The sequence below is a fragment of the Micropterus salmoides genome, unplaced genomic scaffold, assembly GCF_014851395.1.
Source record: "Micropterus salmoides isolate LMB-PRFRI ecotype aquatic unplaced genomic scaffold, ASM1485139v1 Ms_hic_scaffold_15, whole genome shotgun sequence".
Lineage (NCBI taxonomy): Eukaryota > Metazoa > Chordata > Actinopteri > Centrarchiformes > Centrarchidae > Micropterus > Micropterus salmoides.
In genome coordinates, this window is record NW_024040596.1 from 17,126,412 (window position 1) to 17,142,051 (window position 15,640).

At 38.7% G+C, this 15,640-nt stretch overlaps 2 protein-coding genes across 7 annotated transcripts in view; one reads left to right on the top strand and one right to left on the bottom strand.

The window, feature by feature from the left end:
- Positions 1-15,640, bottom strand: part of si:ch211-214p13.3 (nectin-1) — a 64,076-nt gene that overhangs the window by 38,074 nt on the left and 10,362 nt on the right. Inside the window, exons 5-8 of one of the 5 annotated variants that reach the window (XM_038720686.1) lie at positions 13,935-14,092; positions 12,961-13,048; positions 12,711-12,827; positions 4,716-6,446 (exon numbers count right to left, since the gene is read on the bottom strand). The exons of 1 other annotated variant lie outside the window; for it this stretch is intronic. In XM_038720686.1, the coding sequence (XP_038576614.1) occupies positions 12,755-12,827; positions 12,961-13,048; positions 13,935-14,092 (319 nt within the window). In that variant the 3' untranslated portion in view covers positions 4,716-6,446; positions 12,711-12,754. Of the gene's footprint in view, positions 1-4,715; positions 6,452-8,809; positions 9,576-12,710; positions 12,828-12,960; positions 13,049-13,934; positions 14,093-15,640 lie in introns of those variants that run through there. 3 more of the 5 variants (XM_038720685.1, XM_038720687.1, XM_038720684.1) reach the window with 3 other exon arrangements.
- On the top strand, positions 449-4,277 carry LOC119904202. Of its 2 annotated transcripts, none has more exons than XM_038720688.1 (6): positions 449-779; positions 1,043-1,136; positions 1,567-1,872; positions 2,464-2,590; positions 2,703-2,733; positions 2,824-4,277. In XM_038720688.1, exons 2-6 carry the CDS (start codon positions 1,055-1,057, stop codon positions 2,923-2,925), a joined length of 648 nt encoding a protein of 215 aa, XP_038576616.1. In that variant the 5' UTR covers positions 449-779; positions 1,043-1,054; the 3' UTR covers positions 2,926-4,277. The 2 variants fall into 2 exon arrangements, with proteins under 2 accessions (XP_038576616.1, XP_038576617.1); XM_038720689.1 differs by having other exon boundaries at positions 2,827-4,277.

Here is a 15,640-nt window from a genome sequence, read left to right on the forward strand (position 1 = left end):
AATTCATAATTGGGTATTAATTCTCATAAATTTACTAAAAATCATACATAGCTTTAGACCTGCTACCTAAACCTCTATCTGATTTAACACAGATTATATCCTGTCCTCCACTCAAAACCTTGTGACTTGTGAAGTCACAAACTGTGTGAGTTGACGAGTCACAAGAATGTAAGAATGCTGCTATTATCTAATTGAAAATGCAAACTTCCATTTCCATTTCATTTTCTTATGAGCTGACATATCTCAAAAGAAAATGCAAAAGCCTCAGTTTGCATTGTCAACTGTAACTTTACAAAGATGCATGGCCTATTTTACATACATTTGCAACAAACATGAAAAAGAAAATGAAAACACGTAATGTGATCTAAGGCCTCTCACACTCAGCAGGTCATATGGATAAGACAGTACAGGGTCAGCTAAGTTTCTGCAATACAATGTCTGAGTAAAGGCTCACACACACACACACACACACACACACACTGTACTTATATGGCTATAGACCACAAAAGTCATCTTAACATTCACTTCCTTTTCTGGTGTGTGGGGGGGGCCTAAGAAGGTTTAATCACTTCACATGCATCAGCTACAGTGTCACACACGGAAATCAAGAGTCAATTGTCCTTATATATATATATATATATATATATATATATATATATATATATATATATATATATATATCTCCTTTTTGTTGCCTTAGTAACATTAAATCAAAGTTGCAGTTTAGAGTTGAGGAACTTAGAAGGAGACATAACAGCAGATGCAGATACTCACTACCGGTAAGTACGTGGAGTTACTATATTTATGACACAGTGTTTGGGTTGGGAAAGAATGTGATCTTCTTTATGATTCTCGTTAGCGGTCAAATGTATTATTTTACAGTCACTTGTTTGTTCAACTCGGATCTAGTGAGTGATTCTGTGACAGGAACAATTGTAATCTCAGTGAGGCTTTGTTATTTGGGCAAAATGTCATTACCAATACCCTCTTAACATGCAAACTCTGTTAACCACATTGTATACCCACATACACATCATTTCAGTATCTAGGTGCGATGGAGGATTTTTCTAAACATTCAGGCATCAAAAGGACCTTTTCTCTGATATGCTACATGTTCTGGATTCTCTCACCAGCAGGTAAAAATTTGACAATAAGTATGAGCTAGAAGAATAGTTTGACGCTTTGGGAAATACGTTTATTAGCATTTTGGTCGAGAGTTAGATGACAAGATCAATGCCACTCACGTCTGTATAGTACATGTGAAGGTGAACTTCAACTGCATAATGATATTTTTACACTTTGGATGTTGATTAAATTAGTGATCTTAATCTGTGTGTGATTTTTTTTACCTTGAGCCAGGATAGTTTCCTCTCTTTTGCAGTCTTTGTGGTAACCCAAACTAACTGGCTGCAGTTTATTTTTAATGTTTATATTTAACAGACATGATATGAGAGTTGCATTGAGTTAAACACATACCCAAGCTACTGCTTTAAATGTAGTGTAGTGTTCATTGTGGCAACAGGGTTAGATTGAAAATGTAATCTTAAATCTATGTTTCCCTCATAGAAGGAAACACCATCTCTGAGTTGGTTGGCAGAAGAGTGACCCTGCACTGTAAGAACACATCAATTAGTACGCTCAGTCAGCTGACATGGAAAATGAACGGGAATCTACTCTTCAGTTTCAGACCAAACTTCACCTTACACACCAGTAATACATCTTCCAAACTGAGCATAAACATGTCTCTGTCAGAGAGCCAACTGTACGCACTGGTCATAGAGAGAGTCCAGAAGTCTCACACAGGAAACTACACCTGTGAGACCAACACTCTGACAGGACTTTGGGAAGAGAAGTGGGAGCTGATAATTACAGGTGTGTTCATCAGTCCTAAAATATAAGATTAGATGAAACATAAATAATCCCAGTGGCAAAGGCAAAGAAGTTCGAATGCGAAAGATCAGATTGAATGTGGTGTAATTAAAGGTAACAGAGCCAACAATTACTATGATACTGTTGATGCACAGTAGATGCATGAGCAAACAATGGATAATTAATAGAGCAAACACAGCTAAAGCTCACATATATCCGCTCATATCCTCTGGACAGACACACAGAGCCCTGGTACTGACTACATACCTGGGAACTGTATATTATAATGTTGGTGTACCAAATAGCTTCTTAAATTTAGAGCTTGGCTATTGAAGTAAAACTGCATGATGCCACACAGTGTCAGTGCTTTGGTTATTTTGAGAGACAACAGGACATGCGAGCACAACCTGGGCTTCCTTTACAAAAAAAGACCTTGAGCTCAAATGTGACGTATGATATTCTGGAGAAAACCATTACCATGACAAATACCCTGATACAGAGCAAACAACCACACAGCAAGTGGATACCCCACCTTTAACGTAACTGCACATTAGACTTATATCAAGTTTAATTGTACAATTTGTTTTCCACTAGAGGACGAGGAAGCTGAACATCGAAAAATTATACAGTTTGCTGTGGTAATTGGTGTTCCCTGCGTGAGTTGCTTAATCTTAATAATTGCTGTGATTGTTCTGCGAAGAGTCTACAAACAGCGTGCAGAGTAAGTTGCATTTGCCTCCATTCTTTAACACATGATTATATGTTCATATAAAATGTATGGCTAATGGAATTACACTGCCAGAATATAAACAAAATGTACCTCTCTTTTACAGAAATAGCAAATATTCCCCCACTGCAGATATGGTAAATATAAGCTTGTCATTTCAATTAATTTCTTGTAGAATATGTTTTGCAAAGAGCTGCAGTGACTGTAATAAAATTTAAATTTTCCAGCAGCAGGAGGAGCCAACTGAAGTTATTTATGATAACTGCCTGAACAATCTTCAACATCCTGGCTACAATCAATCTTACCATTACAAACCCAGGGCTCACTGATATGAAGGGCAACAATCTAAAAGGGGAATACCAAAAGGAAGCGAGTACTGGAAGTTGGCAACAATCCATGTTTCTGGAGTAGAAACACATTGTAAACACCTTCTGTAGCAGTGAAGTATTTTTGGTGTGTGGTGTTTGGTGCCGAGCTGGTAGTTTACAGATGCTTTTTAAAGATATTTTTGTTGTTGCTGAAAACAGATGTCTGCTACAGCTTTAAACAAGGATAGTCAGAGGGGCGTTGCAGGTTACAGATTGAAAACAATTGGGAAATAATTAATAAATAATAATAATAATAAATAAAATGCTCTGTAGAGCTGAGAGGAAGTGTAGAATCAGGTGATCGTTTTCTGTGGCTAGGGTTAGAGTTACACACTGTCAGCAGCTTGAAAAGATGCATGCATGGGTCAATGGAAAGTAGATGTCAATCATTCGTGGTTAGACAAGTTAAATGTCAAAAATATCTGAACAAATGAAATAAAACTAACCACATCCCACACAGGAAAACCACATTTTCTGTCATTTAATGAGTAATATATCTTTTATTAGACCCTCCCTGACTCCTGAACGCCCATTTCTTTCAAACAACACGACTCCAGGCTTTTAATTTAAAATATTACATTGTGGAGTGGAAGCATTAGTAGCACTACGAGGCAATGATCTTCTGGGTCCGCGTTTTTTTTGTCTTATGCACGTGGGCAACGTAATAAATTTCCTGCCATTCGTTTCCAATATTCTGTTGATAGACAGCTGGTGGCAGTAATGTGCCATTGAATAAGACTTCCAGCAAGTAAACATGGATGTAAAAAAATTTTTTAAAAATGAAGAAAAAAAAATGGCTTTGCAAATGTTTTACGAGGAAGGAAATGCATTAAGTTTGTCAGGCCTCATAAACACAATGCTGAGTAACATTGAATGTAAACTTATCTTTTGTTTCTTTATAATAAATTCCACTTGAGGCTGCTTTTAGTCTTAAGACCAAGCCAAAACCTTGACAACAATCAATTTTTTAAACTTTTAAACTAAACCTTTTAAACTGAAAGAGAGTGCCCCTTAAAAGAACAGGTTCAGATTTTTTGTATGCGTTTCGGGAGAGTTATGGGTTGTGTTATCTGAACCTGTTCTTTAGAAGTATGTGTCATGAATGATGTGACACATTCAGCAGTGTGGTGATCAAAAACATGTCTCTAATCACAAGACTTACAGCCAAGCGAAGATATTTCCTCACATAAAAGGATATTTTGTTTTCCAAGGGTCTGGCCTGTGGCAGCTGCCATTTCCTGCTATGATCTGTTCTTCAACTTTGTGGATGTATGTTTGTTGAGTCAATAAAAAAGTATGTTTTAGGGCAAGACAATTCTGAATCCCTGAAATACTGTGTGAGATCCAGGGCAAAACTCTTCTGCCACTGTTTAAAACTGGGAATGGCAATTTATTTCAGACTTTGTCTTATATTTGTGGAAATTGTTTTTACAGCAATCAATAAACCAAATGCTCTGATAAACAAAAAAATTTAATCTGGTATCTGTAATAAGCCAATTATTTAATTCGGCCGGCCTACCAGCCTGTCTACCTGCATGCACTCTGCCCGTGCACTCAATGCACATGAAAATGTGTTCTGGAGGAAGCTTGAAGGGAGGAGGTGACCATTTTTTGATTAGATACTTTCATAAAATTAGCTGTCTCTTGCTAGTTTCTCCAGTGTTTTCTACCAAAGCTTCAACTAACCAAAACTGCAGTTTAAGTATCAAGGATGGTATGTGTATTGTGGATATTTAGAAATACTTGAGGCATTTTTAATGTTTATCCAGCTTTAATTAGAATACAGAAGTCCAAAAACATTTAAAACAAAAAATATCAAATATTACAGCATAATAAAGCAAACACAAAATGAAATGTGCATGACAAAAAAGCTAAAACAGTTACTAGTTAGTTACTCTACTTATTAGTGCACACTACCAAATACATAATACAAAAGATTTCAGAAAGTAAAATAGCTGCCTTTATGAAACAAAATCAAAAAATGCAAGTTCTTGAAAATACTTTGAGGAGCAGCCTCATGTTGCAAACTCTCACTGGGTTTTTTACTACTTTGGAAGCATTTCTTCAACTATATACAAACTACAACTGGGTGATATAGTGACTATTTACTTTTTATGTGAGAAAGGAGTATTTTTTGGGGTAATTTCTCAGCTTTAATGGACAGGACAGTGGATAGTGCTAGGAAACAAGGGAGAGTGAGATGGGGGTGTGACATGCATCAAAGGACAGGCACACTGACAAAGGTCAGATTCAAACCCAAGCTGCTACAGTAAGGACTCAGCCTTGTAGATGCAGCACGCTCTCCAGGTGACCAGGTGAGCTAAACAGCTCCCCTTCTTGTGACTTTTTTATACTGTTTAAAGTATTTAGAGTTCTTTAAGTTATGAAATGTGCAATCTTAATAAATTGGCTTGACTTGCTTTGCCAAGGTGAAAAGAAGCCAGCTGTTGACCTAGCTGTTGCGACTCTACTAGTTGTGTGTTTAGCCGCATTTCCACTGCAGGGACCAGGGTCTAAATTAAGTTCTGTGGTCTTTATTTTACCTTTTGCCTTAGATAGCACAAGTTGCGCTGATGTCTGCCTGAGGTTGTACATTGGCTTTATATTTATAGCTTGGAAATAGCAGCCAATGTGCAGGTACTCCTGCGGTGTGTTTACAGTTAACAGCTGATGGATTTAAGCTAATACTGGGTCCAAGTTACAGTTTAAAGTTTTCATCAGTCAGGAGGTTTCCAAAAGGACCCGAAGTTGGTCTCTTCTCCAAAACAAACTGACCAGCTGATTACAGTAGATAATAAAGCGCGTACAACAGGTAAATCACAGAGCTCCACCCTCCTCCTTGTCACATGCACCAATACATAATAACCCAGAGGTTCTCAGTTAAATTCAGATCTGGGGAATGTGAGGGCCAGTTAATGGCATCATGAACTGTCTAAACACTCTGGCCACATGAGGCTGGGTATTGTCCTGCACCAGGAGGAACCCAGTGCCCACTGCACCAGCGTAAGGTCTGGCAATGCCTCTGAAGATATTATCCTGGTACCTAACAGCAGTCAGGGTACCACTGGTCAGCCCGTAGAGGTCTGTCATGCTGGATGATGTTGCAGGCAGCATAACGTTTACCACGGTGTCTCCAGACTCTTTCATGTCTGTAACATGTGCTCAGTGTGAACCTGTTCTCATCTGTGAAAAGAACAGGGCGCTAATGGCGGACCTGCCCATTTTGGTGTTCTCTGGCAAATGCCAATCGAGCTGCACAGTGCTGGGCTTTGAGCACATTCGGCCCTCGTGCCACCCTCATGGAGTCGGTTTCTGAGTTTGGTCAGAAACAAGCACACCAGTAGCCTGCTGGAGGTCATTTTGTAGGGCTCTGGCAGTACTCCTCCTGTTCCTCCTTGCACAAACGAGTAGATTCCGATACTGCTGCTGGGTTGATGCCCTTCTACGCCCCCTTTCCTGGTATCTCCTCCATGCTCTTGAAACTGTACTAAGAGACACAGCAAACCTTGTGACGGCATGTAAGGATGTGCCATCCTGGAGGAGCTGGATGACCTGTGCAACCGGAGGGGCTGCAGATAACGCCTCATGCTACCAGTTGTAACAAGGACACTAGCAAAATGCAAAACTAGAAAACAATCAGTCAGGAAGGATAAGGAGAGAGCGGCTGTCTTTGGACACCACCTGCAAAACCCATTTCCTTCTTGGGGGTTGTCTTGTTGTCTCTCCAGTGCACCTGTTGCTTTTATTGGCAGAGCAGGCAGCTACTTTTTCGACGCAAAACATTTCACATTTCGACCCGATGTAAGCCTGTTGACTTACTTGGGTTTTTTTCTGTACAGCAATCTAAGAATGAGCCATGATCTAAACATGCTTAAGCGTGTTTTTTCTCAGATCAGTCAGTAAAGTAACCATAAGCAACTTTTTACAATAGAGTACATACCTTTTTGTTTTTGTAACGTAGAACTTCATTTTGACCTTCATTTGTTGAACTTGAACATGTCATCAAATGCTATTTTTAGCTGACTTTAGAGTTCAGTCTGTCTTCAGCATGTTTAACCTTAATTGAACAGCTCAAAACACTGATGTTGGACAAATAAAAGCCTTCACACTTTACTGATATGGTTATTTCAAGACATGACAACTAAAACAAGAAACCACATGTGACAAGTAATTAAGCACATACACTGCTGTGGAAAGAATTTCTAAATAGAGCATTCTAGAGCAGACTTCTGACTTTTAGTTTTAGGCATTTTTGGCTTTTAGGCATTTTTGGCTTAATATGATAGGATGCCGAAGATAGCAGCAGTAGAATATTTCAAGCTTTAGGATTTCAGAAGTTCAGCAGCTCACAGTCCATCGTGACATTTAATTTGGGGGCTTCTGTTGTAGCCTCTCAACTGTGACATTATCATCATCAATGTAAAATTTTGCATGACATCAGTGCAATAATGTATAAGCTAACTTGCATCATCTTGGAGGCTCTTCAGGCAGCAGCAAAGATTTGTCTGCCAGCTCTGTGTTTATATATGTATAATAAAAAAAAAATTATATTTTTTGTCTATTTGTATGCATCCTTTTATGTGCACTGTGATGAGCCTCCGCCACCACAAGCTTCTCAGGTTTTCATTCCATACTCTCAAGTTTTCCAGTCAAATTTCTCATGAATCATTTCTTGGCCATCAGTGCGCTGACATGCACTTCGGTAATCAAGTTACGTCCAGTTTTCTGCAGTAATCTGATTAGGTCATGTTAAGTTTAAAGTCTGACTAAAAGGGAAAATGAAATTAAAAAGCATCTATGAGTCAACAAGTACAAGTATAATTCTGACATTGTAAGGGAGTCCAAATTCTCTGATAACACACACACACACACACAACACATTTTCACATCACTTATACACTTATGAGGTTAAGCAACACAGGGAAGGGAAGAAACTTGGACCAACCTGTGGCCTGCGCTACGAAGCGAGGTAACTGGCTTATCCAGGTAACTTCAGGAGTAACTTTGTGACTTCGGGTGTAACTTCCTGATTCACCCGTACTACGAAATGTGGATAGGTGTTACCCGAGGTCTGTTGCCATGGCAATTTATGCTGCATCTCTAAACTGCTTTACCCAGTGTTAATGATGAGAAGTTGGATATTAATACCACATGATGATATTCCACTGCGGTTGCAGCTGAAATTAGGAAACACATCAGCATTATGTTCATACAGCAAGCCCTGGAGCCTGGGTGATTTTAGGGAAGTCTAAATTAATTAGTAAAGGGACAGTTTCTTAGATGTAGCCCATCTGTAGGCTATAGTTGAATTATGTATTCACATATTTCGATTGACTATTTTACATGTCCAAAAAATACGGAGACAGGGTGGGGGTTAATAAACTCAGAAAAAAAATCCTAGATGAAAGTGTCAAATTTACAAGAACAAAAATCGGACAATTCCCTGAAATTAATGTCACAAAAAATTGTGTTTTCTTCTAAATACGCCCAATCCACGGCAAAGTCTCTAAGGTGCATGATAATATAGTGATTGTGGGTTAAACTTACCTATTTCCTCACTGCTAAATCTGATTGTGAAGTCTAATATAATTTCCCACTGCATGCATATCAGGCCTACATGGCAGACGTGTGTGTGATGCTGCAGCATTTACGTGTTCTAATTGTGTGACTTTAATGTCATAGAATATTCAAGTTTTTTACTTGTAGATTAATCTTGGAAATTAAATTTTGTCTCGGATTATTATCCCTCTCCGCTGGCTCCTTTTTTTCTATTACAATGTGCAGTTGTACCTTTACATCTTACTCATATTACACATAAAATACATCATAGAGATTTGAACTACAATAAGAACACTGTGAAGATAATTAGGCTACAAATTTAATCAATGCGATGCCAACAAGCCTCCCTGGCTTTGTTGGCTGCCACGATATTAGATTTAGCCGTTAACGTGTCTTTAAACTCTTAATTTCCTCACATAATCAACATGTATTCTTTTGGGGGAAATACGGAGCATGTGCCGTTGCAAAAAATCTCTGCCTACACGGCCGAACACGCCCCTTTTATGCAAACGCGCACCAACTCCAATTAAGTTAACACTGGGTTCACACCGACTCAACTAACGACATCTTATTCACTATCGTAGTACCGTTTAATTCCAGTGTAGGCGGAGTTTGTCAACCCTGAGTTTGCCTGATAACCCCGAGTTAACTCTGAGTAGGTTGAACTCCCTTCATAGTACAGGCCACTGTTCTTTGTGTGCATGTAAACATGTTACATAATCATCTGCTATTGTCTTGAATACAAATTCTTTTACGCTTCCTTATAGTTTGCACTCTTCATTCCTGGTTTGTTGCTTCTGTTGAACAGATCTTGATAGATTTGTTGACAAATAAACCAGCTATTATTCTTGTATTGTAACACCATTTGACAACAGTAAAACAGAAACTTCCACAATGAGAAGCATTTAAAACCAGGAAAGCTGACAGGAATGGATATATGGGAACTGCACTGCTGCATCTGTTCACTAAACCAGTCATGTTAGGGGCCGAATCTATAAACTGCCTGCAGTCCAACTATGATCTTGTTGCTTCCACAGCTGTCAAACAGGTTCCTAAGGCAGACAATAGAAAACATTTTATTCATTTTGGAACAAACATTTAAACAAGACACTAATCACAAGTAAACATTGTAGGAAACTAGATCTACCGCTCCCCACGGTTGTATGCCTCCAGCAACCAGTTAAACTGTTGTTTACATCCATGTCTGTCCAGAATCATAATATATGTAGTGAATACTTGGAAGGAACTGAATAAAAGGTATAAAGTGTTTTTTGGCTACATAAAAGTTGTCACTAAATTGACGGTAGATACGTTTGATTTCAGTGAATATACATTGCTGAACTAATTAATGAAGAATTATCAGGATGTATTGGCTACACAGGTACACATGTACCTGATAACTATGTAAAGATGGATTCTTATGTGAGTACAGCACAGAACACTGTAGTGATAAGCCAGTGTGGATTTGTTCATTTTATATCAAATAATAAAATCTTTTTCTCTCCCTGAGTGAAAGAGGAGGGGGGTTGAGATATCAACCCTCAACAGACAGCTGAAAAAACCCCAAAGGAGGGGATGAAAGGTTTGCTTTCCCTAAGTGCTGTTTTGGGCAGTTCGATCGTAAAACTGGCCACCTCTGGTGAAGCTGAGATAAGACTCGGTGCCTGACTGTTAAAATGACAAATACTAACACTAACCAGAAAATAACTTTCTCCTGAACAGCCTATCAGAGGGCAGGAAACCCTAAACTGCCCCCCCCCCCCACACACACACACGTAACCATGGTACCTGACCTGCCTCTTTGTTTAATTACCTCACATCAAAGGATATTCTCCTCTTCACACCCAGATGTGAATTGGTGAGAACAGCTCACATTCTTGTGGGGACAAGAATTGTGTCTCCTGATAAACTTGGATTACCTTGTTTAATTAAATAATCTTTGTTAAGTTACTAAACAGGTCTCTCCACTCCATTAGAGTAGTTACATTACTGTGTTGTGGCTATTGAAAAGAAGAATCCATATAAGTTAATTTCGCAGTCTTTTAATCTTCAGCAATGATCCCTGACGCTCTTTTAAGTGATGTTGTAACTAATGCATTATTTTCAGCTCCTTCTGACTTCTTATACTTAGAAATGATATATATATAACCAAAATGTTATCCTATGTTAAATAATTAATTTCCCCAGCTCCTGAGCAAATGATTGATTAAATAATCATTTGCTATCTTCAGTCTCCTCATGGAACCAGAGTTCCCCCAAGAGGACAAAATAAGTATTACGTCATTGTCTGTCTTCTGCTGTAATCTTCTGTTCCGTATAACTTGCTTATATATATTTAAGTAAGAATGTTTAACAGCCAATATTATCCAGGAAGCTAGTTAAGTTTCTTAATCTGACGTGATCTCTACGAAATGTTAACCCTTTTAAGATTTAACTACTGACAATTGTTTTCCTTTTATCAAATGCTTAAAACCAAGAACGGTATAACCGTTTGACAATTAAGGTTTGATTGTGGGAAGGTATTTGATTAAAATACGCACAAACAGACTTTTAAAATAGACATTAGAGTTAAAGGACCAGAAGCCCACCCCCTCAAAGGAAACAAGCCCTCGAGGGAACAAAGCCAAGCCCCTGGGGACACGCCCCAAGGGACCAGACAAACAAAACAGCGGAGCTCTTTGTTGCTCGCTCTCTTCTCGCTCTTCCCTTGTACTTCGGCTCTCCAGCAACGCCCTAAGATGTCCGGCCCGGCTTGCCGCGAACATTCCTTTGTTCTTGTCAAGCCACACGCGCGAAGCGCCGCAACCTTGGCTTTTCCCTCGTTTCCAGCAACTTACTTGCTTTATATTTTCTTTTGTTTTATTTGTTAAAAGTTATCAGACCGTTAAGTCGCGCAATTTTAATTCAAGAACAACCAAGTTCTTTTTAGCTTTATTGTAGTCTAGTGAATTTATACTGCTCCCACCGAAGTTCGGACCCAGCCACGTGCGTCCGTTACGCAAGCAGTAACAAAGGACAATCAAACCGACAACCCGAGCCAAGGTTAGCAGCCTATCCCTGCAAGTTTTCTTCAAAAAGCCAAATGAGGACAGATCTTTGGAGCAATTCCCTGGCAGAGAAAGCGAGAAAGCGTCCAAAGACCCTGGGCGAACTGAATTTCCGCTGGTGCCCTTTTCGAGGTTTATGAGTTAATATTTCCTGAATATTATTGTTCATAATTTGTATTATTACAAAAGTAGTTATGCTACAACACAAAATGAGCTGCCTTTGTTTTGTTCTGCCATTTTTAGATGCATAGCGTCTCTATGAGCTGCAGGTGAAACTCACTCACAGGATCATCATTACAAAGTGAAAGACAGAATGGACGACATGGTGGAAAGCCTGTACTGTGCCAGTTGTGCTACATGTGAAATCTGGGATTGCCCAATTCATTCTTGGTGTTGAATAATGGCCAAAAAAGTGTCCCCCTGCCCCCCCAGGACATTATGATGTCACAGTGACGTTAACCTTTGACCTTTTGGGTAAAAACAAAAATCACTTCATAGTTGTCCTATTAAATTTCCCATTTCATGTCTTTTGAACGTAAATGTGTGTTTTTCATGTGTCTACAGAACCCCAAACAATGAGAAAAACATTCTCTCTTTTTTTCTCCTGCTTGATCTTACAGTAAACATGTGTGCAAACACGCCGTTTAGATTTGGCTCCATTCATGAGCCAAGGAAGGATCTGTTTAGCATAGGACCTCCTCCAGCCCTTCAGCACAGTAGATGGCCCTGCCCACTAAAGATGTACACCTGCTCTCAGCCTCACCATCCAACACAACACCAAGCCGTCATTCTTTCACTGAGTTAGAGCTGGAGGTTGTCCAGTATGTCTCACAGAAAGTGCATTACTTGTGGCTAAAGCTACAGTAACCGCTAGCTTATGCTTACTGACCTTTAGACATATGTGTGATCTTAGTGTCTAACTGTCCAGTTGTTTCCAGGAAAAACACATAGTATGAAACACTGTATGTTGTACTACTACATAACTAAAGCGCAAAATACAGTATATCTTTGAACTGCTAACATAGTTATTGTGCTTTATATTAAGTCACTGATGGAAACATTTGAGGGTCACAGTTTTAACTTTGAGGAAAATAAAAAATAGCCACTACGGGCTGTAAGAAATAAAATATTATACATTACCTCTTCCTCTGCATGTGTTCTCACTTCTGCTAGTGCTGCGGCTTCTACTTCTCTGCTCCTTCTCTCGCTGAAGTGACAGGTGACTCTGTTGTTGGGACACGTTGCCCCCTCTCTCTCCTGGATAATGGACCACCAATTAATATACAACAAAATATTTACATAGTACATACAGTATATGCTTATATACTTAGCAGTTGTACATTCCACTTAAGTGTATGCAGTACAAGTGTACTTGGCACCTTGAAAATACCTGAATTTATAGAAATACAACACTGCAGCAGCAGCTACAATCAGGATAAGTATAAGAACAAATAAGGTCCAACAAGTAGGGCAGGCTGCTGTAGAGACAAAAGAAAGGAGGATACAGTTAAAGGAAACACTGATACAGTATATTACAGACATTTTGCTTTCCATTAACAAATGTGTAATAATTAAAATTACATTTCTTTGGGGTGTTTTTTTCACTTAACTACAGCTTTTCAGTTTTAATGTCATTAGTTATACATTTCCTGCTCTGTCATGCTGTGAAAAACATACAATTTAATTTTCTTTCTGAAAGCAGGTTCTCTGCGTTTGTGTTTTCCTTCTTTTGTCTATACTGTAAAATGTTGTGCCAACATGCACAGGTGTTTCTTGTATTTCATGTTTAATGCATTTAGGTTTATATTACGCACATTACTTTAAGTTGACTAACGTTACAGTCAAACACCATGCAGCTAACACTGGCTAAAGGGTTTTTTTTTACTGACAAGCCTTCTTCTCCTGGTAGGTCCTGTGTCAGAAAAAAGCAACTGCGACATGAAATTCCCATGATCAGGATACAGAACATTTCACAAGACAGGAAATGCTTGAACGTTTATGTAGTTGTACAAATTTGATTCACTCTTTCCACTTCCAAGGGAATAAATAACTATCAATTGTGTTTTGACTCTGAACGGCTTTTCCATTCACTTGGACATGACTGGGATACATCCACAATGAAGAGTTGAGGAGGAGACCTGATCAAATACATGCAGTGATTCTACTCCAAATCTAGATTATCGTACTTTTCATCATGTCCATAGGTATAACTTACAGAAAATCATTCTTTTTCTTTATTTTAAATTAAGAGACACCAAAAGTGAATAAAGAGTCACGCATCATCCACAACAGACTCAAACACACAGAGCAGGAAAAAAATGCAAAAAACACCAACGCATTTGAACGCCCCACCCCCACCCTCACCTGAAGGCACATCAGATACATAGAGGTAACCATGTCTTCTTCCATAAGGGTTAGATGCTTCACACTGGTAGAGGCCATTCACCTCAGAGCTCACGCTCAGAAACTGTAGAGCTGCACCCACAACTCTGACAGCCGATGGAAGCAGTGACTGGTCAGATCTGAAACACACAAAAGGTTCAGCGTGCAATGTACAGCAAATTACAGACTTACAGCAATAGGACAGAAAAATTATGCAAATAGTAGAGTTGTGCCAAAAGTTAAATGAATTTCAAGTATTAGTTCTTAATTCATATTAAAGGATAGGTTTGCTGGTTTTCCTGCCTCAGACCTCATCAAAATGTTGCTTCCCTTAAAAGGTGACAAAATACACCTACCAGCACCTCTAAAGCTCACTTATTAGCACGTTAAATCTCGATTGTTTAATCCACATAATAACTGAAGTGTAACAATGATGATTTGCTCTTTAACAGGGAGTTATGTGCTGGACTATTTCTTGGTTTTGAGCAGAGTCAATCTAACTGTTTCTCTGTCTCCTGTCTTTAAACTAAGCTAACTGGCTGCTGGCTGTAGCTTCGTATTTAACAGACAGATTCGGAGGCAGTATCGGTCTTCTCTTATTTCACAAAACAATTTCAGCAATTGAGATTTTGTTTTCCAACCTTAAAAGTAGCATTAGTAGTAGGTTTCAGTGCAAAGACCGACAGAAGCTGCAGCAGAAACCAAAATCCGACCCACAAAACACTAGTGATGTGTTGGTCGTGAATGAGTCAGGTCTATGAGCCGACTCAGTTAAGTGAATAATGGGAGTCGGCTTTTGCACCATTATCTGTCTTCGTTTCTCAGGAAATCACCACTGGGAGAGAAAATTGTTATTTTGGCCAGGATGTATCATTACTGAGGGAGTTATTTTTCCCATCAAAGTCACAATTTTACATATACACATTTTTTGCTTCTTTTGATAATTCAGTGTGTTGTCTTTAGTCTTGTTCCATTGTTTTATTACACATATACACATGTATACACACATATACATACATACACACACATTATATATATACACATGTATACACACATATACATACATACACACACATTATATATATACATACATACACACATATATATATATATATATATATATATATATATATATATATATATATATATATATATATATATATATATATATATATACACATATACACACACACACACACACACCCGTTCAAAAGTTTGGGGTCACCAAGACAATTTCATGTTTTCCATGAAAACTCACTTTTATTCATCAAATGAGTTGCAAAATTAATATAAAATATAGTGAAGACATTGAAAAATAGATCCAAAGAATCCTCCATTTTCAGCAATTACAGCTTTGCAGACCAGGCGATCTAGCTGTCAATTTGTTGAGGTAATCTGAAGAAATTTCACCCTACGCTTCCTGAAGCACCTCCCACAAGTTCGATTGGCTTGATGGGCACTTCTTACGTACCATACGGTCAAGCTGCTCACACAACAGGTCAGTAGGGTTGAGATCTGGTGACTGTGCTGGCCACTCCATTACAGACAGAATACCAGCTGACTGCTTCTTCCCTAAATAGTTCATGCATAGTTTGGAGGTTCGGGTCATTGTCCTGTTGTAGGAGGAAATTGGCTCCAATGAAGTGCTGGCCACAGGGCATGGCATGGTGTTGCAAAATGGAGTGATA

Coding starts and splice junctions, on each gene's coding strand:
- LOC119904202 (XM_038720688.1), top strand. CDS start 1,055: ATGGAGGATTTTTCTAAACATTCAGGCATCAAAAGGACCTTTTCTCTG. Junction 1,137..1,566: donor CTGGATTCTCTCACCAGCAG/GTAAAAATTTGA, acceptor TTTCCCTCATAG/AAGGAAACACCATCTCTGAG. Junction 2,734..2,823: donor ATTCCCCCACTGCAGATATG/GTAAATATAAGC, acceptor TAAATTTTCCAG/CAGCAGGAGGAGCCAACTGA.